The sequence below is a fragment of the Miscanthus floridulus genome, chromosome 3 (assembly GCF_019320115.1).
Source record: "Miscanthus floridulus cultivar M001 chromosome 3, ASM1932011v1, whole genome shotgun sequence".
Taxonomy (NCBI): Eukaryota; Viridiplantae; Streptophyta; class Magnoliopsida; order Poales; family Poaceae; genus Miscanthus; species Miscanthus floridulus.
Window position 1 is genome coordinate 147,467,099 of NC_089582.1, and position 26,777 is coordinate 147,493,875.

Genomic DNA, 26,777 nt, shown 5'->3' on the forward strand with positions numbered 1-26,777 from the left:
CCCGGTCGTAGGACGTCCAACTAGCAGTGACCACACTGCTGCCTATTATTACCTTTTATTACCTCAGAAAGTTCAACAGTGGTCGAGGTCGGGGTTTTTGCTACTGCGCGCGAGACAAACCGGTGAAAAACGACTGTTCAGGTACTGTAAACACCCAAAAAAAAATAACGTGACAGACTAGTGAGCACTGTGATAAAATAAAATTACACCAAGGCACGACGTCTATTCGAGCGACGCAGGCGTCCGGTGCCCGAGCACGGCTACAGGCTACAGCTACGTGCACCGACCCTGCCACGCAGCGTTCGAGTACTCGTTACATGTTTTCACGGTTTCACTGCGTAGCGTGAATAATGAGCACGCGGTACATTCGTCTGTTGACGCGGAATGCATGCAGCTGGCACGAACGGAGTACGTAGAAACTTTCTACTAAATTCGTTTCAAATTACAGTTCATTTGGTTTTTTTATCTCAAGTTTGACCACTCGTTTTATTAAAAAAATTATGCAAAATATCACTTCTTTTTGTTGTGGTTTGCTTTATTAACAAAAGTTTTTCAAGAATAACTTAAATTTGACTACGTTGACATAATTTTTTTTTTTGAATAAAACGAGTGATCGGGTAAAAAAAAAGTCAAACCAGCCGTAATTTGGAACGGAGCGAGTACCGTTTTACCGTTCGTCCCGCGCGCGAGACCGCAACAGCATGCCGATCCAATGTTTCGTGCAGCGTCGTGCCCACGAACAATCTACGGACGTTTATTGCCGGATCCGCGATAAATGCGCGTGCTCCCAATGCTCTCACTCTGCTGCTGCCTGCATCGTCGTGGTCCATGCACGCCTGTACTCATCCCGTCCTTGCTACTGAGCATCGTCCTACGTACTCCTACGTGTCGACATTTCAACACGTACGGCCCTGTTCGCTTCACAGTATTTTTCTCTCACCGTAAATTAGTCGGAATAGTATTTCGGTTTGTTTTTTCAGCGAAGGAAACGGGGCGGTAGTTGTAGTAAGCGAGTTGACCTGCAGCAGAAGCTAGCCTGTTGGTTGCTCTTCTCTTCTCTTCCAGGTCCCGGACGATGCAACAACGTTTTAGGCGGTGCACGCACGCTCCCGGCTCTACCTCTCCTTGTTCTACTACTCGGAGAATTGGCACCTTTCATTCATCAGATTCAGACCAGGCAAGGCCACTGGCGCCCACAGGCCTCCTGCCTCCTGCACCACCACGCGAGCGCAGCGCGCGGTGAAAACGACGCCAGGCCAGAGGAGAGATGGGTGGGTTGAAAAGGAAAAAGAGGCTGTTTTTTGAGTGAATGCTGCAGCTGCAGGGTTGGTGCTGCCTCTAATGGCCTGTCGAGCTCCTCAGACCTCAGCCAACCTGCACCGCACCGCACCTGCAACGGATCGATGGACATCGACCGGTCACACGCTGGCTCTCCGATCGGCGACACGTTGGCACTGCTACTGCGCACCGGCTAGTTTCGGTTGATTATTCTGTGAGAAAGAATAAACTGATCCGGCTGAAAAATAGTTCAAGCGAGCAGAGACCGTGATCTCTGCACAAGAGAGACGAGAGAAAGATGGAGAAAATAAAATCTTATCAGGATCACATACATGAACTTGCAAAGAGCCGGTTCGCTAATTGGTTTCTGGACTGATAAATTCGATTTGTCGTAGGAGGAAAATACTATTAGCTCACCGATAAGTTCCGACTAAAACGAAAAATCGTACAGGCTGAAAAGCTAAAGACACGATTTTTTGTGTGTGTTATCAGCCATCTGGATGGAGGCAACAAATGCTAATCAGGGGCCACCATGATGCATCATCATCAGCGGCCTCCCTCCTCCAACTCCAATGATGTGACCGAATGTGGGTCTGGTGTCACCATCCCCTGCTGCCGGACGAGACGAGATTCGCGCCCGGAGCCGGAGGCCCCTGCCACGCCCGGGCGACCACCGGGCCCACCTGTCGGTCTCTTCTTTTACTTTACTCCTCCTGCTAGTACACGGTGGCTACGCCTAGTAGTACGCTGGTTTGTTGGCCATTATATAAAGGTTAGCTGGCTAAGCAGCCACTCCCCCCTTGGCATTGCCACCACCCCCGCAACAGAGACAGAGCCAGGAGGAGGGTTCAGCAGCTCTCCGCTCAGCTCAGCTCCGGCGACGAGCTCCACCGAAGCTCCGGGCTACTCTAGCTCGCTCGCCATGGCGTCAGGGGAAGCAGAGCCGCTGCAGTACACGGTGAGCGAGCGGGACAGCGATAGCTTCTTCGGCTTGTATTTGCCTATCGCTTAACCTTCCACTGTTCTTGCCGGCAGACCACCACACTGCGGGTGTCCATCCACTGCGAGGGCTGTAAGAAGAAGGTCAAGAAAGTGCTCCACAGCATCGAAGGTACGTATGTATCCCTTGTGTCTTGTTCTCCTGCCGGCGGCGATTCTTCGTTTTGCAGTGCCGACGACGGACTGTCTGACTCTGACCGGGTTGTTTGTCTGCGGCGGCGCGCCATCAGGCGTGTACAAGGTGACGGTGGACGCGGCGCAGCACAAGGTGACCGTCACAGGCAACGTGGAAGCTGAAGCGCTCCTCCGGCGGCTGCACAAGGCCGGCAAGCAGGCGGCGCTCTGGCCTTCGCCGGCGCGGGCGCCGGCACCCGTCGAGGCCAAGAAGGCCGAGGAGGCCGCGCCTGCTGCGCTGCCAGTGGCAGCTGGGGAGAGTGGCGCCAAGGACGCAAAGCCCAAGGAGGCGGAGGAGGAGGAGGCGAAGGATAAGCCCCCTGAGAATGGCGAGGGCAAGGAGAAGAAGCCGGCCAAGGACAAGGGCTCTGACAAGGCCGACAAAGGCGAGGCTGCGGCGAAACCCAATAAGGACGAGGTCAACAAGGACGCCGAGGTGATAACCGAGCCCAAGGAGACGAACAAGTGCTCCCCTGAGCCGGCGAAGCAAGACGCCGCCGAGGAGGCGGGCGCGGAGGAGTCCAACGGCGGCGGCGGCAAGAAGGGCAAGAAGAATAAGAAGAGCAAGCCAAAGGACGGCGACGAGGGGGAGGCCCCGGCCCCGGCCCCGGCAGCGCCCGAAAAAAAGCCACACCAACCAGCGGTGCCAGCGCCGTCGCCGGGCCCCGAGCGCCCGCCGCACGCCGCGTTCCCGTACTACGCGGCGCAGCCGGTGCTGAGCTACAACGTGGCGCACCCTAGCTCCAGCGTGTCGTACTACGCGCCCACGCCCGTGGTGCCGATGCACCCAATACCGCCGCCGCCGCAGGTGGTGCCCTACGGGTACCCGCCTTACCCGCCAATGGTGCCGGTGCCGGCGGAGTTCCTGTACGGCCCGCCGGGCATGCGGTCGTCCCCGCCGCAGGAGTCGTACAACAACATGTTCAACGAGGACAACGCCAACTCGTGCAGCGTCATGTGATGTCACGCGCCGCCGCCGCCGCTGCCGCCGCGCCGGTGTCCTCGAGCTGTAGGTAGAGAGCGGCTCTCGTGATCGGAAAAGCCTCCTCCTGTCGTCGATGGGACGAGTACTGTCAAATTAGGTGGTCAAAGCTCTTCTTGACCAGATTTTTTTTTTTTACTCCTCGGCTCATCATGTAATCAGATGATGGTGATATTCTAGTAGTACTATCACTTCAAATTGCAATGTTCTTCCTGTTGCTAGGACTAGTTTCCTTTCCTGTAATGAACTCGTGGTAGGAAAGAAATTTGAAATTCGGGCGAATTTCGAGCTCGGGTACGGTTGGTGAGTGAATTTTTAAGGAGCCCTGCAGATGTTGGTGGTAGGGCAGTGAAGCTGAGGTTTAAATGTAGTACGAGTAGTAATTGCCTAATTGGTGAGGAGTGGGGCCGGGTGCTTTGAGGCGGGGCGGGACCCACACCCCGGCGCAGGCAGGGTAATCAAAGGTGGGCCCTATTGGTTGACAGGCCTTTTCAAGAATGATTGCTTTTCTGGTGTGCAGGGAATGTGTCACATGTAATGTAACGCGATGATTCCCTGCATCGCGTTTGCATTCTTGTTGACCCCTTGTCCTGTTCGATACATGTACTCTACGTATTCCATATTTACACGACACTCCCAATTACGTACACATGCTACATCAACCCTTGGGGGGTCCTAGAATGAATTCAACTCTCCTAAAATGAACTCAAACAGTGGTTAGTAATGGACTAATGGTGAACCTTAATCCTAAACCGGACATGCCATGGCTGCCGAAGGGCCCCTAGCGCAGGCCAGCCTCTGGCCGACGCCGCCGCTTTGCCGACAAGTGGTAGCGACCGTCCACGATCAGCCTCCATAACACCTTCCTCCGCCCTCCGCCCCTCTCTCGACCGGGATGGTTGGTCACGAGCAGTGGATTTGAACATAGGGGTCCTTCGAACCGATAACAATCACACATGATGAAATACATATACAGTCAATGTATATATAACAACCAAATAAATATTTTGCGTTACAAAAGAAAATTAAAAAGTAGAAAAAAAACACAAAATATTTTTGAGAAAAAAGAACAAAATTGGGTAGGTCTCTAACGCTCATACGACGATCAATCGAATTCTCGGGCTAGAGAAAAGAATCATCGTAATAACAAGAAGACTAATCCTAAAGAATATAGGTCTTAACGGAGATCAGTTTAGAAGGAGAGTAAACTAGAAAAGTATTAACTATATTTAACTAGCTAATTAGAGCGCCATTGTGGGAACAAAAGAGACGATAAAGATAGTAGAAAGACTACTTTTTAATTATATAAGAGGCTATAGGAGATTAATATGGAAGAGACAAGAAATCAAAGTACAAATAACATAATTAACTAGTTAATTAAAATATCACATAGCCAAACTCCCTCCTGCTGGCCTTGTCGCCTCGTCCTCCCTCTCCGTCCGGCCGGACGACGAATTGATGGCGCCGGCGGATGCGGCGCCGATTCACGGCTGGAAACTTTGTTCTCTACCGCCTGGCCTTTTGCGCTGCGGCATGGGGACGAGGGAGAGAGGAGGCCGGCGATCAGGCCTGCCGTGGTGCTAGCCGGTGGCCGGCGCTGCAACTGCAAGCCTGCTGCGGCAAGTGCTGGGGGAGCGAGGAGGATCTACTAGTACGTACTGTAGCGAGTACTCCTGACTCCTCCTACTCGTGATCAAGGCGGCCTGCGAGAGACAAGCCCCATGCCCTTCTTCAATGTCAATGCCAGGCGCCGCAGCAGCCAGAGCCAGCAGCACGAGCACTGCAGCATGGCATGAGCAAGCATTTGCGTTGGCCAATCACATCCGAGGGCCGCCCCCACGCTGGACTGAAAAAAAAACACCGTTCACGCTCAAAACACTGTTTATACGGGTTTGATGTGAAAGAAAACATTTTTTTAGCTGAAAAAACAAGTCGAACAAGCCGACATCTTGCTCAGCCGAACAAGCTGAGCATTGCCGTATTTCGGCAATGCGATACCAAGACGGCATCAGTTCGGTTCAAATATGGTATGGAGTGTACCGATCGAGTACTAGTAAAGCCTTTGATCTATACTACCAAGTAGGAGTACCAAGTACAAGTACAAGACCATTGTTTGGTGCGGTGTATCTTTTTTCTGTATGTATCTCCGGCCGCAAGTTAATTAACAAGTCTTTTGAACGTACTAGTGTTGTGTCAATTAGGAGAGGATCTAACTAAATCTTGCTAGGTCAGGCCTAAGTGAGATACTACTAGTGAAACCTTTGCAACAAAGGCGATAGGCTATAGGATTAGCATGTCCTTTTGAATTGATCCTCTGAAAACAACCATTTCATCGCTGCACTCATGTGTCTGCTCCGCGTGCTACGCTGGAGCCTGGACGTAGTACGCTAATAATGCTGGTGATTATCGAGCGAGCCACAGACAGAGATAGTACTCCTCCTACCCACACCCAACACCTAGCCATAACCGTGGTTTGACTATTAGCCACCCTTTGCGTACGGCACACCAAACTGAAACCTTGTCCTGCATGCTTTTATAACATCAGTCCCGTCTATCAGTAGGACGGAATCACGGCAGATCTGTGCTTGTCAAGGTTGTTAAGTAATACGCTGGACTCCTTTATACGGTGCGGCAGAGACACATATCGAAAAGGTTTCTCTGCTGCACCGTAGCCGGCTGCAGCAGCAGACGTCAAAAGCTCACCTGCTACACCATAGCCACAAACGCTAAAGTCAGTTTTGCTATCATATCTAGTCACTGTTGCAGCATGACAGTCTAACATGTTTGTATACTAGGATTAGATGAGTAAAGTTATATATATATGTTTTCACTGTAGCTCAATAAGCGAGTTTAGTTTTGCTATATCCTCTGCAGCCGGCCAACGCGAATGCTTGTGCTGTGTGTACGCATGCTCTATTCCTCCTCTCTTCCTCTGCCTCGCATGCAGGGGTTAGCACGTACGGAGTACTACTCCTGCGTTTTTTTACTAACTTTGTTGCCATATTTCGTTTTCCAGCTCAAAGGCAGAAAATGGGTGGTGACCAGTAGGTACGTGTACGCTCGTACTAGGAGTACAAATGTGCAAGCAACGTAGTATCGGCAGGCAGGCAGCGCTTGGCATCCAAACGTACTACTCGTAGTACCTCCCCTGTTTGTTCGCTTCAGTGTGTTTAGCTGAGTTATGGATGGAAGTATTATTGACTGATTTGTACGTGGCCGCAAACACATTTCTTAATCCTGTAGACTACCTTTCTGTCAATGTCTTAGAGAAGGTCTTATTATCTCTAAGGGTCCAGCTTTTTATGTATGTAAGAAGGAAATGTATAGGAACCTCAAATAAAGTTCGGCGATGATTTAACTGGGATGGTCTGGCTCTGGGCTATCCTTTAGGTCCGATGTTGCTCATGGGCCAAGAAAACCAGCTCGGCCTGGTCCAGCGGATAACTCGCAGCCATCAGCCGATAAGGGTTCAGGAGGGTTCGCATCAACTGACACAGCCTGGCTGAAGAGCATTACAGGTTCCAGGTTGCATTACTTGTACTCCGTATGTTCAGAGTTTAAAACAGCAGAATACAAGCGTTTAAACCAGTAGGCTGGTCTGAACGGACAGAGATGGAGTTCCAGTCTCACACAACATTTCTGCATAATACAAGGTGACCATTTTGACAGCTAGTTTTGTCTGTACAAAAACACATGGCCAAGGCCAAATAATTGGAGAAGTTCACAATTGGTGTCAAATAACTGTATCAAGGAACAGTTTCTTCTCATTCCATTGCAGTACATCTTTCTAGCGAAAGATCTTCTCCGGTGCAACAGATCTCAATAAGTTACATTACATGCTAGTGATATATAGGCCCCGTTCGGCTTACCCCATATTCGACTTGTTCGTCTTCTTTTTTCAGCTGGAACAGTGTTTTTCTCTCACAACAATTCAGCCAGAACATTGTTTTTCAGCCACAGCCAAACATGTGCATGTGCAGGCCCAGACCTCAGAATGGCCATGTCAACTTCATGCCACTTCAATACCAAGTGATACAAAATTTCTCAGATTATTTAAATTTAGCAGAGAGGAGCTTCAGAATATAAAGCAGCCACACAAACGAAGTGAAAGGCTAGAGAAGCTCCTCCTCTTAGCATACAGCAAGCAAACAGAGTTTGGAACAACCTCATCAGAAGTCAGAAGCGCTCAGCCTGAACGCTTACACAGTCCATTCAGGATCCCGGGGGCTAAAGAACGAAGCGATGGCCTTAGAATTGAGCAGTTTCAGCGAAGGGCCTGACTCGATGCACCTTGGGGTTTTGTACTGGTTGATGGAGCTGCCTTGGCTGACCAAGAGATCCATCAGAGCATCAAAGGTGCCAGCTTCAACCAGCCGTATCTCCAGTGGCCCTACAGACTTGTCACGGGCTCTGCAGCGCCTGTAGACTCCCTTAAACCCGGCTTGATCCGCTTCTTTTTTCATCCGGAACAGTGTTTTTCTCTCATAAATTCCTCCAGCATTCCTTCGAACCATCCAAATTCCTCCAGAATTACTCCAAGCGAACAGACCCGTGGTCAAGTCACTCCTCCACAGCAATGCAGCAGCTCTCGAGGAGCTGGGCATCGAGAGGTGCGCAAGGGGCTGTGCCTTCGGAGGTGTACTTGATCTCCAGAACAGAACGTAGTGGCCCGGGACCGTGGAGGTGTCGGTGCAGCTAGTGTACTCCAGGAGGAGGTGATTTCGGTTCTCCAGGATTTTCTTGGCCCGGGAGACACTACCGTGGAGATCTTCCTCGTTGGTCTTATCTGAATCAACGCTGAGGATCGCATTCCTCCGGCAGATGAATTTGAATTGTGGTGCACGGTTGTAGAAGCCTGTCACCTGAAGTACATCCCCTACCCTGTACCTGTAAAGACCTGAACAAAAAAAATGGAATTCAGATTTACATTACGCAGTGTTGGTCTTCACAATGCTGGCGATGGATTTTATTAGTTATTACCTAGTATTAGTTGAAGTATAACTTTGCAGATTATAGTTATAATATTTGCAAGAGGCGTTCTTACCGGCAAATGTGGTAACTACAAGCTCGTAGTAGCATCCAACCTTGACATCCACCAGGCTGACAAGCTTGTCATTCTCCACCACCTCATCATCCTGCACTGACTTGAGGCCATCCTCCAGTGGTACGAACTCAAAGTAGGCCATGTTCGGAAGGATGGTGTAAGACACGTCTTTTGGGCTGCACAGCGGCCTCAGATTGACGCCAAAGTAGCTTTCTGAGGAAGCATACATGGTGCAGACCAAGGGAATCCTACCATCACTGTAGAATTCAAGCATGGGGATATATTGTGCCATCGTTCCTGTAAGAACAGCTTCGATGTACTTAACATTAGGCCAAAGCCTACAAAGAACTCCCTTCCATGACTTTGAGCTGCATGTCACCTCAATTTCATCAGCTACCTCAGGGTTGGGCTGTGCAAGAAAACTCTCCATGGCCAACCGGCATGTCGTGCTGGTGATGTTGGAATTGATCTGACCGGTTCGGATGTCAGTAACTAGGTCACACCAATGCTTCTCAAGAAAACTGATGGACCGAAGGAATGCTGAGGCAAAACCTGCTCCGAGACGAACAACATTCCGACGTTCTACCAGGCCACAGAGTAGCTGGCAGTACATGCTCTGCTGGCTGTCAGGGCAAAGAATGACCTCATCAGGACTGGTATAGCTGTTGTTAAAGATGGCCATCCGGGCCGCCCGGCCCGGCCCGGTAGGGCACGGCACGGCAGAGCACGATGGGCCGCCGGGCCGTGCCGCCCCAGTCCACCGTGCCTAGCCGACGGCCTAGGCACGGCCCGTCGGGCCACTTTCCGTGCCGGGCTGGCCCGGAAAGCACGGCCTTTTTAACAGGCCAGGCAGGCCCGAGGCCCGCATCAGCAGGGGAAAGAAGAGATGACGGAGACGAGGTCCTCAGATCAGCCGCGTGCTCCAACGGCGGCGGCGGCGGCAGCGGGTGGCCAGGAGGAGGAGAGAGAGAGCGAGGCGGGGCAGGGGAGGCCGTCGGCGCGAGCTGCTCGAGTCGCGGGAGGTAGCGGGCTGGCGGCGACCGCCGGATCCGGCGGCAAGAGCCAGGAGGAGGATGGATGAGGCCGCCCGCTCGACACTGCTGCTACTGCCGAGCTCGACGTCGCTGCAACAACGCTCGACACTGCATCACTGCCGCCGTCGGGAGGCCGTGAGGGAGGGAGAGGTCGTCCGCGCCGCGTCGCGGGAGGAAGACGAGGCGTGCGGTTGCGGGCTTGCGGCGCGGCGGAGGGGACTGCGCGGGGCGCCGACGGCGGGGAGGGGGAGGGGAAAGGAGTTAGGGTTCGGGGGTGGGAGGAGCGACGGAGCGTGGGGCTCCGCGGGGGAGAGTCACGGCTGCGCTGGCCGCTGGGCTTGCGGCGCGGCGGAGGGGACTGCGCGGGGCGCCGACGGCGGGGAGGGGGAGGGGAAAGGAGTTAGGGTTCAGAGGTGGGAGGAGCGACGGAGCGTGGGGCTCCGCGGGGGAGAGCTGCGGCCGTGTTGGCCGCTGGGCGTGCGGGCGTGCGGCTTATATATGAGTAGGGGGGAGGCAGGGATGTTGGGCCGGCCGCGCTGGGCTGCGCTGGGCCGCGAGGAGAGGAGTGGAGTGAGGAGGGGGAGGGGGGGTGGCCGGGCCAGCTGACGCAGGCCGGGCCGTGCCGTGCCAGCCCACGGGCCTGAGCAGCGGCCTAGGCACGGCCTGCTACCTCGGGCCGGGCCAGCCCGGGCCCGCATGTCACCGGGCCGGGCCGTGCTCGTGTCGGGCTAAAAAAGCGGGCTTCGTGTCGTGCCGTCGTGCCTCGGGCTGCATGGACATTTATAGCTGTTGTAGAGGTCATGTTTTCCCTGCAAGAACTGAGGGCTCTTATAATAGCTAGCGAGGACTGATCGGACTGGAATGCCAGCATTTGTCAATGTTTAAGCTTTCACAAAGAGAAGATACATGGCCTTCCCCTCGTCAAGGTCTTGTGTATACCTGGAGACTTGATTAAGTAAAAAATTGTTACAACCATGGTAAAATCTAACAGCAGACTCTGAAACCTTTGAAATGTACTGATAGGACATTCTCTAAGATCCTTCTTTAATTATGTTGAATGCAATGCAATCAAGTGCAAAAAGACGTGATAATACATGAGATGAAGAAAAGCCGGCAGTTTATCCCAATTCCAAGTATCACGATAAAGCAAAATATCTTTCGAGACTGTTAAATGCATATTTAAGAAATACTGAAACTCTTATTAGGCTAAATAATTTGCTAAAGTAGAAATCTAACATTTCAATTTGTTCGAAGCCTTTTTAACTAATGGTTGGGAGGGGGTACTTCAACTTGTGATAAGTATTGTCCCATCTTTTGTGTACTCCACCTAGACCCAACTTTTGTAACTAACACCATTTTTTTTGGAAAGGTCGCAAAAGCTTTGCCGAAATATATTAGTAGGGAAAAAAGTTATTTACAAAAGAGATTTACAAGATTCTGCTGAGGTCTTCCAAAACACTGAAACCATAACTAACACCAAAATTAAAAAAAAAAACTTCCCAGAAAAGATTGGTACCTTATAGCCTTTTACAAAGGAGAGGTGAAAATTATTTCTCTTTCAACTTTCAAATAGTAACCACGAGAAGAAACTTTGGATAAGTGTCATCATGATTTAAGCTAGTGCCTTTTGACTGAACAAAGACATGGGTCAAACAATAAGAGGTTTATAGAATAGGTAAATCCTGATGTATCTTCATTTATTTGGCTTTCCAAGTGCCTTCATGAAAACTAATGAATCTATAAGAAAACAAACTTACTTGTTCATGATAGGCATTATCAGACTATACAAGTACGTTCGGCGGTAAAGATCCTCTGAGATGGATGGCATCAATCTTGGTTCACCCCGAGAAGTTCCCGAGCTAATAAATAAAAATATTTGGTTAATATCAGTCACAGGCCATAAGAAGAATAAAAACCAACACTAACATCAATAAGTTCTTTCAAGACAGAGAAGAGTGATAGGTTTTCCTATACACATTTCCAACTTCAGTGTGTGGTTCACAAAAGCAACAGATGAATGCTGGCAGAGAATATAATAGGGGAGATAGGTGTTTCTCAATGTAGAGAAGACTAATACTGACAGGTCCCTAAGAGTTCCTTACCATCAAAATACATGAGAAATTATGCTAACCACATTAAGCACAATATAAAACAGTTAATGCTTGTTACATTAATAGGTTAATGGGCTTCATAGTCCATGGATGCAAACATGTAAAGTGATAACAATATCCTGGGGGTGAAATAGCTTGAAGCGGAAAAGCTTCAAGCTATTGTAAGCAATATTGTACTCTACATGAACCCTAAACTACTATTAACCTCTTAGGGTTGGCAGAATCTGTAAGCAAGTGGAAAAGCAGAACACGTTACACAACACTAACAAATCAAAATTTATATACCAGCATGCATTTGATAATAAAATGATCTAACCTTAATGCTTCTTTTCTTCCTATTAGTCGCATACTCGCATTATACAATAGAACCAACTTCCACTAAGCCAGTACAAAGGGTCATCTAATAAATGTATGATCATTCTTATACCTCTACTATATGCATGCAAAAATGTTAACGATAAAATAATCAGGAAGAGACTCACACCTTCGGAGCAGCTCTACAATTTGTTCTCCACAGAGGCCCTGTTCGCTTGTCTTATAATCTGTATTTTTTAACTTGTCTTTTCAGTCGGAACAATATTTTTCTCTCACAACAAATCAGCTGGAACAATATTTCAGCTTGTTTTTTCAGCGAAGCGAACGGGGCCATAAAATTGACGATCTTGTTGGCCCCTAAATCTTCGTAATGGGTGAGCCGACCACTCACGTTCTCTGCCGACCACACACTATGGCTAGAGGTAGAAGAAGAGAGGGAGAACAGAGCGCACACACACAGCACAAACACCAGCGTTGACAGGAGCTCTGCAGAGAAGATGGCAAACAGAACTCGCGCTCTTTACTGAGTTACAGTGGGAAGCTATATATACAACTCTACCCATCTAATCCTATTACACAGACATGTCAGGCTGCCATGTTGCTACAGTGATTAGATGTGCCAGCAGGGCTGACTTTGGCGCTTGCCCCTGTTGTGGCTACAGTGCCGCAGTGGAGCCTTTCGGTGCCTGCCCCTTCAGCAGCTACAGTGCAGCAGCAGAGAGTCTTTCGGCGCCTGTCCCTACCATGCGTTCATACATGGGAGCAGCAGATTATTTATCAATTCTTCCCCTAATCCTGCTGCTAACCCTAGAACCTCCACCATGTCGATCATCTTCTTCAACTCCGTGAACTGAAGACGGTCGAGCGGCTTGGTGAGGACGTCCACGAGTTGCAAACCAGTTTTGATGAACTTGATGACGATTTGCCCTCCATCGACACAATCCCTGATGAAGTGGAACTTGACGTCGATGTGCTTGCTCCGGTTGTGGAGAACCGAATTCTTCGCGAGGGCGATGGCGGGCTAGTTGTCCACCATCAGTGCTGGTGGGTGAGCTTCCACACCGGTCAGCTTGCCCAGCAGCCGACGCAGCCATATAGCTTGGCACGCCGCTGTGGCCGCCGCCACGTACTCTGCCTCGCACGTGGACAGCGCCACCACCTTCTGTTTCAGCGACAACCATGAGATTGGAGCCGACCCAAGGAAGACGAGTACGTCAGAGGTGCTCCGTCATCCATTGATGTCCCCCGCCATGTCTGCATCGCTGAACACAGTGAGTTGCAGCCCACTTCCATCGGTCTTGGGGAAGACGATCCCCTGATCCATCGTTCCCTTGATGTAGCGCAGTAGCCACTTCGATGTAGCCCAGTGATCCTCTCGGGGATCCTCCATGAAGCGACTGACGTAGCCCACGACGAACGCAATGTCCGGCCTTGTGTGGACTAAGTAGCGTAGACCGCCGATGATGCTCCGGTTGAGTGTTGCATCTACCTTTACCGTGGTACTAGCCTTCGTCAGCTTCAGCCGCTCCTCCATCGAAGTCACGCACGACTTGCACTCAGCCATGTCGCTTCGCTCCAACAGCTTCGAGGCGTACGCGCTCTGACCAAGCATGCGCGCCTCCTTCCCCTATTTCACCTCGATGCCGAGGTAGTAAGAGAGTGCGCCAAGATCGCTCATTCGAAAATGAGCCACCATCTCACGTTTAAAGCTGTCGATGTCCTCCGCACGCGCGCTGGTGATGATCAAGCCATCCACATACACGCCGATGATGAGCTCCTCCTTCCCCCATCACCGCGTGTAGAGCGCGTGCTCGGTTGCGCACCTCGTGAACCCAAGCTCGCCCAACGTGGCGTCAAGCTTGGCGTTCCACGCTCGTGGGGCCTACCGTAGCCCGTAGAGCGCTTTGCGCAGTCAGAGCACCTTGTGCTGCGCTCCCTTGATGGCGAAACCCAGAGGTTGCCTGATGAAGACCATCTCCGCCAGCTCACCGTTGAGGAAAGCCAATTTTACGTCCAGATAATGGACACGCCAGTCCTTCGCTGCTGCCAAAGCCTGAAGCAGTCGAGCAGACTCCATGCGCACTACCGGTGCAAAGACTTCCTCGAAGTCGATGCCCTCACGCTGGACAAAGCCTCAGGAGACGAGGCACGCCTTATGCTTTATAATGGTGCCACGCTCGTCTCGCTTGACCTTATACACCCACTTCAGGCCGATCGGACGACATCCTGGAGGAGGATCAATGAGCTCCCAAGTCTCATTTTCCTCGATCGCCTTCATCTCCTCCAGCATCGCCCGTCACCAATTTGCATCGTGCTTGGCCAGCGCGAACGTGGGTGGTTCCTCTGCACTAACGAGAAGCAGCTCTAGGTCATTGAGCAGCCGATCCGCCAGGCCTAAGGGCCTTGTGCCGCCGATGATGTCATCTAGCCTGTGGAACCGCACCTCCTCACCGTCATGGAAGGCATCCACAAACTCAGTGATGTCGCTTGGAGGTGAGGCGAACTTGATCGGCATCGATGGAGTTCCCTATTCCACCAGAGTGGTCAGCACAGCACCTAGAGTGCTCGACACCATGGCTACAGTGCTCGACACTACTCCTGGAGTGGTTGGCACCGCTATAGGAGTGCTCAGCACCAGTCTTGGAGTGGTCAGCACCACTGCAAGACCTCTCGGCTCTGCTACGGGAGCGTTCGGCACCCGTCCTAGAGTAGTCGGCACCACTCCTAGACCGCTCGGCACTACTCTTGGAGTGATCGGTACCCCTCCCAGAGTGCTCGACGCCACCCCTGGAGTGCTTGGCTCCATTGCTAGAGTAGTTAGCACCTCCTCTCTAGCGTCTCCACCACCATGGATGACCAAGTGCTCGACGATGAAGGTGCTGGTGAAGCCACCAGCTTCCCCCATGCCCAGACTGTCCCAGTCATAGGTCACCTTCTAGTCGAACACGACATCGCGTGAGACAACCACCTTGCCTCCATGTGGGTCATAGAGCCAGTATGCCTTGGTACCTTCCTCGTAGCCTAGGAGCACCATCGATGTGCTCCTGTCATCCAGCTTGGTGAGGGTTGGCTTCGTCTTCCTGATGTGGCCGATGTAGTTGAATGTCCAAGGAAGGACATGCTCGGCTTGCGCCCATACCAAGCTTCGAACGACGTCTTACCCTTCAGGACCTTGGTGGGCGCGTGGTTGAGGATGTTCACTGCCGTGGTCACTGCCTCACCCCAGAACCTTATCAGCATGCCCTTGGCCTTCATCATGGATCAAGCCATGTTGACCACCATCTGGTTCCGCTGCTCCACCACGCTATTCTGCTGTGGTGAGTATAGCACAGTGTGGTGTCGCACCACACCCTGATCCACACAGTACGCAATGAACTCCATCGAAGTGAATTCGTCGTAGCGATCTGTCCTCAGCACGCATAGCTTCTTGCCGCTCTCCGCCTCCACACGTGCCTTGAACTTCTTGATCGCCTTCGCTGCCTCGGTCTTGCTGGTCATAAGCTATAGCCACATGTACCGGCTATAGTCATCCACCAACAAGATGAAGTACTTGTGCCCGCTGGGCATCGCCGGCGTGATCGGCCCATAGAGGTCACCATGGACCAGCTCGAGGGTTTCTACCTTGCGGTACTTCGCCGTCTTCGGGAATGGTAGCCTTCTTTGCTTCTCAGCCAGGCAGCTATCACATAGCTCGCCTACGTGCTCGATGTGAGGCAGCCTAGTCATAATCTTCTCTAGCCGACCAAGAGTGTCAAAGCTGAGATGTCCATACCGGGCATGCCACAGCCATGGCTCCTCCATGCATCGTGCAGCCAAGTAGATGGGCTGCTCCACCTTGAGGTCGAGCAGGTACAGTCGATTCCGGGACCTCTTCACCTTTGCAAGAAGTCGCTGCTCTCGATCCCTGATCCTGAGGACGCCATCCTTGATCAGTACCTCACTGCCGCGCTCATCCAGCTAGCCAATGCTGATGATGCTTGAACATAGCTGTGAGATGTAGTACACATCCATCAGCACGCGGTGCTCACCATTCTGGCACCTAAAGATGATGGTGTTGTGCCCTTGGATCCCCACCCTTGAGCTGTCACCAGACTTCACCATGCTGGTCAAGTCGCCGTCGAGCTCAGAGAAGGCTTCCTCGGAGCCCATCATGTGGTTGCTGGCACTGGAGTCTAGGTACCACCTCTGCTCCTGTCCGCTACCCACATGTCTGAGGTGGACTTGGGCACACGGTTCGTTGAGATGGATAGCCTTGAGAGCCTTCCTAGGCCCTTTCACCGCCATCCCCTCTCCCTTCTCCTTCACCTCAATGTCATGTAGTGCATAGAACATCGCCATCAGGAGAGTGGCCTCATCATCATCATCCGCCTGCGCTAGATGAGCCTCAGCCTTCTTCTCCTGCTTTTGATTTGGGCACTCCTTTGCCCAATGGCCTGTCTTCCCGTAGCGCTGGCAGACGTTTGGGTCGACCTTCTTCTTCTTCTCTGAAGAAGCCTTGACGTGGTGCCTGCCATCACCACCGTGGCTGGAGGAGGCTTCCTCGGACTTCTTCCTCTGGGCAGCCCACTCCTCTTCTATCAGCAGTAGCTTGCCGCTGTCTGTCGTTGCTGTCACCTGCTCCAGGCGCTCATCCACCGCTCACAGCCTACTAGTCACATCCTCAATGGTGAGGGTGGGCAAGTATAGCATCGTCTCTATGGAGAGAGCGATCTAGATGTACTTCGTCGGCACGGAGTGGAGGTACTTGGAGACTGCCTCTTCTTCGTCGATGGTGACGCCGTGGCTCCTCAGCTTGCTGATGAGTGTCTACCAGGTGGAGGGAGAAATCCTCCACCAATTCACCATCCTTGAACTTGAGGTTGGCGTACTCCTACTTTAGCAGTTGGGCCATCACCTTCTTTGCACGGTCGGAACCGATGCGCATCGCCGCAATGGCCTCCTATGCCTCCTTAGCAAAGTTGTTCGCCCCGAACGGCTCCCTGTACTCTGCTAGCACAATAGCGAGGATAGCCTCCAATGCTGATATGCCATCTTCTTTGTTGTTGGTGCCCTTGTCAACAGCATTCCAGAGCCATTGGGCTCTGAGCTTGACCTTCATGGTCACCGACCACTCACCATAGTTGGTGTGAGTCAGCGTCGACCAACTGGTGCTGCTGACCTCCCGCATCGTGTGCACAATTACCTCCTGTCATGGCTGGGCAGCCACAACAGCGCCGCTGCTGTCATCCATCTCCAAACCGTCCGTCATCGCTAGTGGTTAGTCCGGCGATGACACTTGTACGGCTCTGATACCACTTGTTGGCCCCTGAATCTTCGTAATGGGGTGAGACGACCACTCACGTTCTCTACCGACCACACACTATGGCTAGAGATAGAAGAAGGAAGGAAGAACAGAGCACACACACATCACAAGCACCAGCGTTGGCCAAAGCTCTGAAGAGGAGATGGCAAACTGAACTCGCTCTCTTTACTGAGTTACAGTCGAAGCTATATATACAACTCTACCCATCTAATCATAGTACATAGACATGTCAGGCTACAATGTTGCTACAGTGACTAGATATGACAGCAGGGCTGACTTTGGCGCCTGCCCCTGCTGTGGCTACAGTGCCGCATGGGAGCCTTTCGACGCCTGCCCCTACAGCAGCTACAGTGCAACAACAGCGAGCCTTTCGACGCCAGTCCCTACCTAAAAGCTCTAGTTTGATTTTTGTTAATTGATGAAATCCAAAGTGCTAACCTAGTTTATCAAAGTGATTATGAGATAGGTAGCACTATTCCAAGTGGTGAAGCAAATGAAGATCATGACATGATGATGATGATTCCATGGTGATGATCAAGTGCTTGGACTTGGAAAAGGAGAAAGGAAAACAAAAGGCTCAAGGCAAAGGTATAAGTGGTAGGAGCCTTTTCATTTCGGTGATCAAGACACTTAGCGAGTGTTATTACATTTAGGTTCGATAGCCATACTATTAAGAGGGGTGAAACTCGTATCGAAATGCGGTTATCAAAGTGCCACTAGATGCTCTAACTCATTGCATATGCATTTAGGATCTAGTGGAGTGCTAACACCCTTGAAAATGTTTGTGAAAATATGCTAACACACATGCACAAAGGTTATACACATTGTGTTTAGCACTTGGGAGCAAGGGTTTGAAACTCCACCGGCGGAGTGTGGACAGTCCGATGATGCCACCGGCACCCTATATAGAAAAGACAGGGTTTCACAGAGTGCACCGGACGCTGGTCACACAGTGACCGGACGCTAGGGTCCTACGTCTAGTTAGTAGCAACAGTGAGCGCGTAGTCATGGTCTTTTGACCGGACGCTAGTGTGAAGTGTGACCGCACGCTTAGGGCCTACGTCCAGTCAGTGCTGACGTATGCTGATGTGGCGGCGCATAGAGGAGATGATGAGTGACCGGACACTGGGTGAGTCCGGTCAGGTGTGACCGGACGCATCCGATCATGAATGAAACCTTACTAGAAACGACCAGATGCTGGGGTCCTACATTCGGTCACTTCGAAGCAGCGCGTCCGGTCACAACTTAAATGTACTAATGACCATTGAGATCAGGCGATCAACATTTGAAGCAGGGGCCACATGGCACGCATCACGTGATCAGATGCTGGGGTCCAGCATCCGATAGATCTGATTGGCGCATCCAGCCGCCCCATTTTCAGTGGACTGAGGAGCCAACGGCTCTATTTTATGGGGGCTTCTATTTAAGCCCCATGTCCGGCTCAAGCTCACCCTCTTGGCCATTTTGCATTGACATAGCAACCTTGTGAGCTTAGCTAAAGCCCTCCCACTCATCTCCATCATTGATTCATCATCTTTGTGAGATTGGGACAGAATCCAAGTGCATTGCTTGAGTGATTGTATCTAGAGGCACTTGGTATTCGTGTTTTGCTACGGGATTCACTTGTTTCTCTTGGTGGTTGCCGCCACCTAGATGACTTGAAGCAGTGAGGATCATCGAGTGAACGTTGGTGACTGTCTCTGGCTCTGATCATGGTGATTATGAGGGGTCTTGTGCCTTCCCCGGTGGAGCACTGAAAGGTAACTCTAGTGGATTGCTCATGTCATTGAGTTACCTCACTTGTGGGTAGGTTCTTGCAGTGTCCAATTGTGTGGACGAGGTTCATGCAATACCTCTTAGCCGCCGAACCACCAAGTATTGGTCGACACAACGGGGACTAGCGTGCTGGCAAGCACGTGAACCTTAGAAGAAAAATTGGTTCTCTTGCCCTTTGGTATTCTCCCGGTGATTAACTTAGTATTCATCTTATGATCGGTTCACTCCTCTACACGGCGATATAATCACCCTACTCACTTATTTATATTCTTGCAAACTAGTTGTAGCAAGCTCTTTAGTGTAGCTAGAATTGAGAGCTTGCTTTGTAGTTTATGTTCATCTAGTGGAGCTCTTTAGTGTATCGAGTGTGAGAGCTCTTAGTGAGTAGTGACATAACAAATTGTGTGTTTAGTGATCATAGCAACTAGAATTGTTGGATAGGTGGCTTGCAACCCTTGTAGAGCTAGAGCAAGTTTGCATTTCTCTATTTGGTATACTAATCAAATTATTCTAGTTGGTTTGTAGATTTTTAAATAGGCTATTCACCCCCCTCTAGCCATATTAGGACTTTTCAAGTGGTATCAGAGCCGTGGTCACCGTTTGATTGAAGGCTTGACAACCTCGGTGTCAAATTATGGCTCAAGTTGTGTTCAACCATGTGGGGGGCAAACCACTGTTCTTTGATGGCACAAGCAATGATTATTGGAAAAGAAAAATGAGGATGTATCTAGGTTCAATCAATGATCAAGTATGGGATGTGACAAAAAATGACTATGCTATCATTGATCCTAACAATCTCACCAACCAAGATAAGACCAACAAGCAATGCAATACAATGGCTCTCAACACCATATACAATGCCATTGATTGTAGAAGAGATTGGAGGAAACATATGAGGGCACACTAGAGGTGAAGAGTGCCAAGTTGTATATTCTCAAGGACAAGTTGACAAGCTTCAAGATGAAGGAAGGTGAGAGCATTCCGGAGATGTTCCATCGATTGCAAGTAATTGTCAATGATTTAAAGGCATTGGGAGAGAAGATCAAGAATGATGATGTCTCTTATCGGTTCTTGATGTGCTTACCTCTAAGATTTGAGATGTTGAGATTGCTTATCATAAGAGGAGGATTAAAGGAGACTATCCCTAACCAAATACTAGGTGAGGTCATGACACAAGAAACATACCGTATGGAAAGAGAAGGGGTTGACAAGGATGACAAGAAGGAAGATGAAGATAAGAAGAAGAAGACTGTAACATTCAAGGCTAGCTCATCATCCAAGAACAAGGGCAAGTCCAAGAAAGAATCAAGTGATGATGATGATCTTAGTGATATTGATGATGAAGCCATGGCTCTTTGTGCGCAAGATGGGCAAATTCATGAAGAAGAAGGGGTATGGTGCAAGAAAGAGAAGAGATCACACCAAAAGCAAAGAATATGTGAGAAGATGCTACAATTGCAAGAGCCCCGATCACATTGTAGTGGATTGTCCCTACAATAGTGACAATGATGAGGATGAAAAGAAGCACAAGGACAAGAAGGAAAAGAAGGAGAAGAGGATGACCTTCTAAAAGAAGAAGAAGGGTGGAGGATATGTGGTCACTTGGGATAGTGATGGCTCTTCGAATAGTGATGGCTCTAGTGATGATGGCAAGAAATCTATCAAGAAAGCACTAGCAAGCATCGCCATCAACAACAAGCCCTCCATCTTCGACACTCCATCGACATGCCTCATGGCAAAGCCTACCAAGGTAAAATATAATGTGAGTGATGATGATGGATGTGAAAGTGATGCTTGTAGGAGTGATGATGATGATGAGGAGGAGGAGGAGGAGGAGTACACCAAGGAGGAGCTCTTGGACATGTGTGAGCAAGTGCACACTTGCATTGAGATGAAGAAAAATGAGTGCGAAGAATTACGCAAGAAAGTTAAATTTCTTGAGCTATCCTTTGATGAGCTCAATGCCACTCATGAGAGGCTAATAGAAGCCCACGAGAAGCTTGGCAAAGCTCACTCTAAGCTTGAAAAAACTCACTCCTCTCTCATTGAGCAAGTTAAGAAGGAGGAAGCCAAGAAGGAGCAAGTGATTATGTCTTGTGATGTGGGACTAACATGTGATATTATTGATGAATCTTTTTACAAACCCACTGTAGTTGGTCCCACTAACCCTTCTTATAGCACTTCAACTTCAACTTCACCTTTGAGTGATGGTCTCACTTGTGATGCCTCACTAATGGTGGAAAATGAGACCCTCAAGAAGGAGGTGAATGAGCTCACTCATGCCTTAGGCAATGCCTATGGTGGAGATGCTCGCTTGCTAAAGTGTTTGGGTAGCCAAAGATTTTCTCTCAACAAAGAGGGATTAGGCTATACCTCCAAGAAAGGCAAGGTGGCCTTTGTCACTCCCAAAGTTAGTTTTGTGAAGGGCAATGGTCGGTTTTGCAATAGATGCAAGCAAGTTGGGTATATAGAGCAATATTGCAAGACTAACAAGAACAAGCAATCTATTGTATCCTCAATTAAATTTGATTCTTGTTACATGCTTTTTAAGGGTGCCAATGGTGTGAAGGCTAAGTTCATTGGTACACCAATTGTGGACCCAAAGAAGAAGGTCATTTGGGTACCAAAGACCTTGGTAACTAACCTTCAAGGATCCAAGCAAGTTTGGGTACCTAAAAGGAATTGGTAACACACATCCTAAGAAAAGCATGATGAGCACATCTAAGGCATTTGAGTTGGTGCACATAGACTCGTTTGGACCAACCACATATACTAGCATTGATGGAAACAAATACGGATTTGTGATTGTGGATGATTTCACTAGATGCACATGGGTGTTCTTTCTTGTTGACAAGAGTGATGTGTTTGCAACATTCAAATCATTTGTCAAGGGCATTCACAATGAGTTTGAAGCAACTATCAAGAAAGTTAGAAGTGATAATGGTAGTGAATTCAAGAACACTAGAATTGATGAGTTGTGTGATGAATTTGGAATTAGACATCAATTCTCGGCCAAGTACACTCCACAATCAAATGGTCTTGTTGAGAGAAAGAATAGAACACTCATTGACATGGTAAGGTCAATGTTGAGTGAGTACAATGTGAGTTATTCTTTTTGGACCGAAGCAATCAACATGGCTTGCTATTATAGCAACCGACTCTATTGTCACCCCGTGATGGAGAAGACACCTTATGAGCTATTAAATAGAAGAAAGCCCAACATAGCATATTTTTAGGTTTTTGGTTGTAAATGCTACATATTGAAGAAAGACACTAGATTGAGCAAGTTTGAAAAGAAATATGATGAAGGTTTCTTGCTTGGTTACTCAACTACTAGCAAGGCATATAGAGTTTAAAATTTGGCTAGTGGTACTCTTGAGGAGGTTCATGATGTGGAATTTGATGAAACAAATAGTTCCCAAGAGGAAGATAAGAATCTAGATGATGTAAGAGGCACTCAATTGGTCAATGCAATGAAGAACATGGATATTAGTGATATAAGGCTTAGAGAGATGATTGATGTTGAAGATGACAAGAATCAAGTGCTCTCTAACTCAAATGTGCAAGCTAGTGGTTCTCATGATCAAGGTCAAGCAAGAAATAGTGATGACAAAGTGCAAGATCAACAACAAGTGGCTAGTTCATCATCTCAACCAAGTGATCAATCAAATGCAAGCAATCAAGTGCAAGTGTTTCAATCAACCAATGTTGCAAGAGATCATCCACTGGACTCTATCATTGGTGATATTTCAAGAGGTGTGCAAACTAGATCAAGATTGGCTTTATTTTGTGAGCATTTCTTATTTGTGTCATCCATTGAACCTAAAAAGATAGATGAAGCTTTGAAGGATGTTGATAGGGTGAATGCTATGCATGAAGAGCTAAACAACTTCACAAGAAACCAAGTATGAGAGTTAGTTGAGAGGCCTAAGAATCATAATGTGATTGGAACTAAGTGGGTCTTTCGGAACAAGCAAGATCAAGATGGGATGGTAATAAGGAACAAAGCAAAATTAGTGGCTCAAGGTTACACTCAAGTTGAAGGTCTTGACTTTGGAGAAACATATGCCCCGGTTGCAAGATTGGAAGCAATAAGGATCTTGTTAGCCTATGCTTGTGCCCACAACATCAAGTTGTACCAAATGGATGTGAAGAGTCCATTTCACAATGGGTACATCAATGAGCTTGTGTATGTTGAGCAACCTCCTAGTTTTGAAGATGAAAAGAAACCCAACCATGTTTACAAGTTGAGAAAGGCTTTGTATGGATTGAAACAAGCACCTAGAGCATGGTATGAGAGATTGAGGGATTTTCTACTCTCTAAGGGATTAAAGATGGGAAAGGTTGACACCACTCTCTTCACCAAGAAGCTTAGAAATGACTTATTTGTAATGCAAATCTATGTTGATAATATCATATTTGGGTCAATAAATCAAGATTTTTGTGAGAAGTTTGGCAAGATGATGGCAAGTGAGTTTGAGATGTCCATGATTAGAGAGCTTAGTTACTTCCTTGGTCTTCAAATCAAGCAAATAAAGAATGGCACATTTGTGAGTCAAAGCAAGTATATCAAGGACATGCTCAAGAAGTTTGGAATGGATGATGCTAAAGCTATTAGTACACCAATGGGGACAAGTGGAAGCTTGGATAGTGATGCTAGTGGCAACATGGTGGATCAAAAGATGTATCGGTCTATGATTGGAAGCCTACTCTATATGACCACATCAAGGCCAGATGTGATGTTTAGTGTATGTATGTGTGCTAGATTTCAAGCCTCACCAATATAAAGTCATTTGAAGGTAACAAAGAAAATATTGAGGTACTTGAAGCATACACAAAATGTTGGATTGTGGTATCCCAAAGGAGCAAAGTTTGAGCTAGTTGGTTACTCTGACTCAGATTATGCAGGATGCAAGGTTGAAAGGAAGAGCACCTTGGGCACATGTCAATTGTCGGGAAGATCACTTATTTTATGGTCATCAAAGAAACAAAATAATGTTGCATTATCAACCGCCAAAGTCGAATACATATCCGCCGGTAGTTGTTGTGCACAAATACTTTGGATGAAGGCTACTTTGAATGACTTTGGAATCAAGTTCAAGAAAGTGTCATTGCTATGTGATAATGAGAGTACAATCAAGTTAACCAACAATCTGGTTCAACATGCAAGAACAAAGCACATAGATGTCCGCCATCATTTCATAAGAGATCACCAACAAAAAGGAGACATTTGCATTGAGAGTGGGCACTGAAGATCAACTTGCCAATATCTTCACCAAGGCACTTGATGAGAAGAGGTTTTGCAAGCTAAGGAATGAATTGAACATACTTGACTTCTCCAATATGTGTTGATGCACCCCCCATTTATATGGCATGCCTCTCCTTCGAGCAATCCAAAGTAAAAGTTGATTGGCATGGCATACATGCTTGCTAAGGACATGTTTAGTGCATCTAGACATATTTCACATTTGAATAGGCTCATTCATAAAAATCAAATGAATTTGATGCTTGTATGGTACCACTATTGCTTGTATGTTTGAAATAATCTAGTGGTATCATATGACATGTTTGTGGGCTTGTAAACCTAGTGTTTGATCTAGAAAATAAGGTATAAGTGTTTAACTCAACATGGTACAAGATAACCCTTATTTGGAGGTGTGAAGAAGCTTGTCCTTGGATCAAACCGAGTTAAATATCTTTTGCAAGTGATCTAGATTGAACCAAATTAGATAAATGATCCTCACTTCACATGTTTACACCCCAACCTATCTAAAATTTGAGCTCACTTTTTTGTGCTAATTGTTGACAAAGGGGGAGAGAAATTCACAATGATAGTAAGATAAGGGGAGCAAACAAATGAAATGATGTTGTAAGGGGATCAATTAAAATTGTACACAAGTAGGGGGAGCAAGCTCACAAACTTGTATGATGCATTTGAACGTGTATTTCATATATTTGCTTGCATAGCACAAGTTTTAAATTTGAATATCTATGCTTGTGCGGTGTATGCTAGTTATAGGTTTGAATGATGAAATGAAAAACTAGGATGCATATGTTAAGTAACTAGACTTATGTTCATTTTATGGAAACTAGACCCTTACTTCTAATGTTGATCTCATGGGGTATTCTAGTTTTTGTGTATGTCTAGTTACTAATGATGCTAAGGATGGTATATTGGTGCACTCCGATTGGTATCACACTTCAAAGGTCCATCTCTTATACCTTAGCATTATTTGGTAGACATTATCTTCTATATTTCCTATCTAAGCATATGTGCAAGCTACAATCCAAACTCTTAACACATATGTAGGGGGATCAATTGCTACCATTTGGGGTTCATAAAACTTGTCCATATCCTTCTACACTTGGTAAATATGCTTGGGCAAGCAACATGGATTCAATTAAATCTCAATTCATATCTTTGTGTAAGGGTTGTCATCAATTACCAAAAAGGGGGAGATTGAAAGCTCTAGTTTGATTTTGGTTAATTGATAAAACCCTAAGTGCTAACCTAGTTTATCAAAGTGATTATGAGATAGGTAGCACTATTCCAAGTGGTGAAGCAAATGAAGATCATGACATGATGATGGTGATTCCATGGTGATGATCAAGTGCTTGGACTTGGAAAAGGAGAAAGGAAAACAAAAGGCTCAAGGCAAAGGTATAAGTGGTAGGAGCCTTTTTGTTTTGATGATCAAAACACTTAGCGAGTGTGATCACATTTAGGTTCGATAGCCATACTATTAAGAGGGGTGAAACTCGTATCGAAATGCGGTTATCAAAGTGCCACTAGATGCTCTAACTCATTGTATGTGCATTTAGGATCTAGTGGAGTGCTAAAACCCTTGAAAATGTTTGTGAAAATACGCTAACACACATGCACAAAGGTTATACACATTGTCTTTAGCACTTGGGAGCAAGGGTTCAAAACTCCACCGGCGGAGTGCGGACAGTCCGACAGTGTCACCGATGCCCTATACAGAAAAGACAGAGTTTCACAGAGTGCACCGGATGCTAGGGTCCTGCATCCGATCAGTAGCAGTAGTGTGATCAGACGCTGGCGTGAAGTGTGATCGGACACTTAGGGCTTGCGTCCGGTCAGTGCTGACATACGCTGACATGGCGACGCACAAAGGAGACGGTGAGTGACCGGATGCTGGGTGAGTTCGGTCGGGCGTGACCGAACACGTCCGGTCGCGAATGGAACCTTACTGGAAATAACCGGACGCTGGGGTCCTGCGTCCGGTCACTTTGAAGCAGCGCATCCGGTCACAACTTAAATGTACTGATGACCGTTGAGATCGGGCGATCAATGTTTGAAGCAGGGGCCACGTGGCACGCATCACGCGACCGAACGCTGGGGTCCAGCGTCCGGTCCATCTGACTGGCGCATCTGGCCACCTTGTTTTTCAGTGGACTGAGGAGCTAACAACTCTATTTTGTGGGGGCTTCTATTTAATCCCCATGTCCGGCTCAAGCTCACCCTCTTCGCCATTTTGCATTGACATAGCAACCTTGTGAGCTTAGCCAAAGCCCTCGCACTCATCTCCATCATTGATTCATCATCTTTGTGAGATTGAGAGAGAATCCAAGTGCATTGCTTAAGTGATTGCATCTAGAGACACTTGGTATTCGTGTTTCGTTGCAGGATTCACTTGTTTCTCTTGGTGGTTGTCGCCATCTAGACGGCTTAAAGCAGCAAGAATCATTGAGCGGAGGTTGGTGATTGTCTCCGACTTCGATCGTGATGATTGTGAGGGGT

General features: G+C 48.3%; 1 protein-coding gene and 1 pseudogene across 1 annotated transcript; one reads left to right on the top strand and one right to left on the bottom strand.

The window, feature by feature from the left end:
- Positions 1–2,073: 2,073 nt before the first annotated feature.
- LOC136547447 (heavy metal-associated isoprenylated plant protein 35-like) lies at positions 2,074–3,730 on the top strand. Its single transcript, XM_066539397.1, has 3 exons — positions 2,074–2,236; positions 2,314–2,389; positions 2,508–3,730. The coding sequence occupies exons 1-3, from the start codon at positions 2,201–2,203 to the stop codon at positions 3,410–3,412; spliced, it is 1,017 nt and encodes a 338-aa protein (XP_066395494.1). The 5' UTR covers positions 2,074–2,200; the 3' UTR covers positions 3,413–3,730.
- A 3,902-nt stretch (positions 3,731–7,632) lies between these two features.
- The window catches only part of LOC136547448 (probable indole-3-acetic acid-amido synthetase GH3.11), a 32,869-nt pseudogene continuing 13,724 nt past the window's right edge, over positions 7,633–26,777 (bottom strand).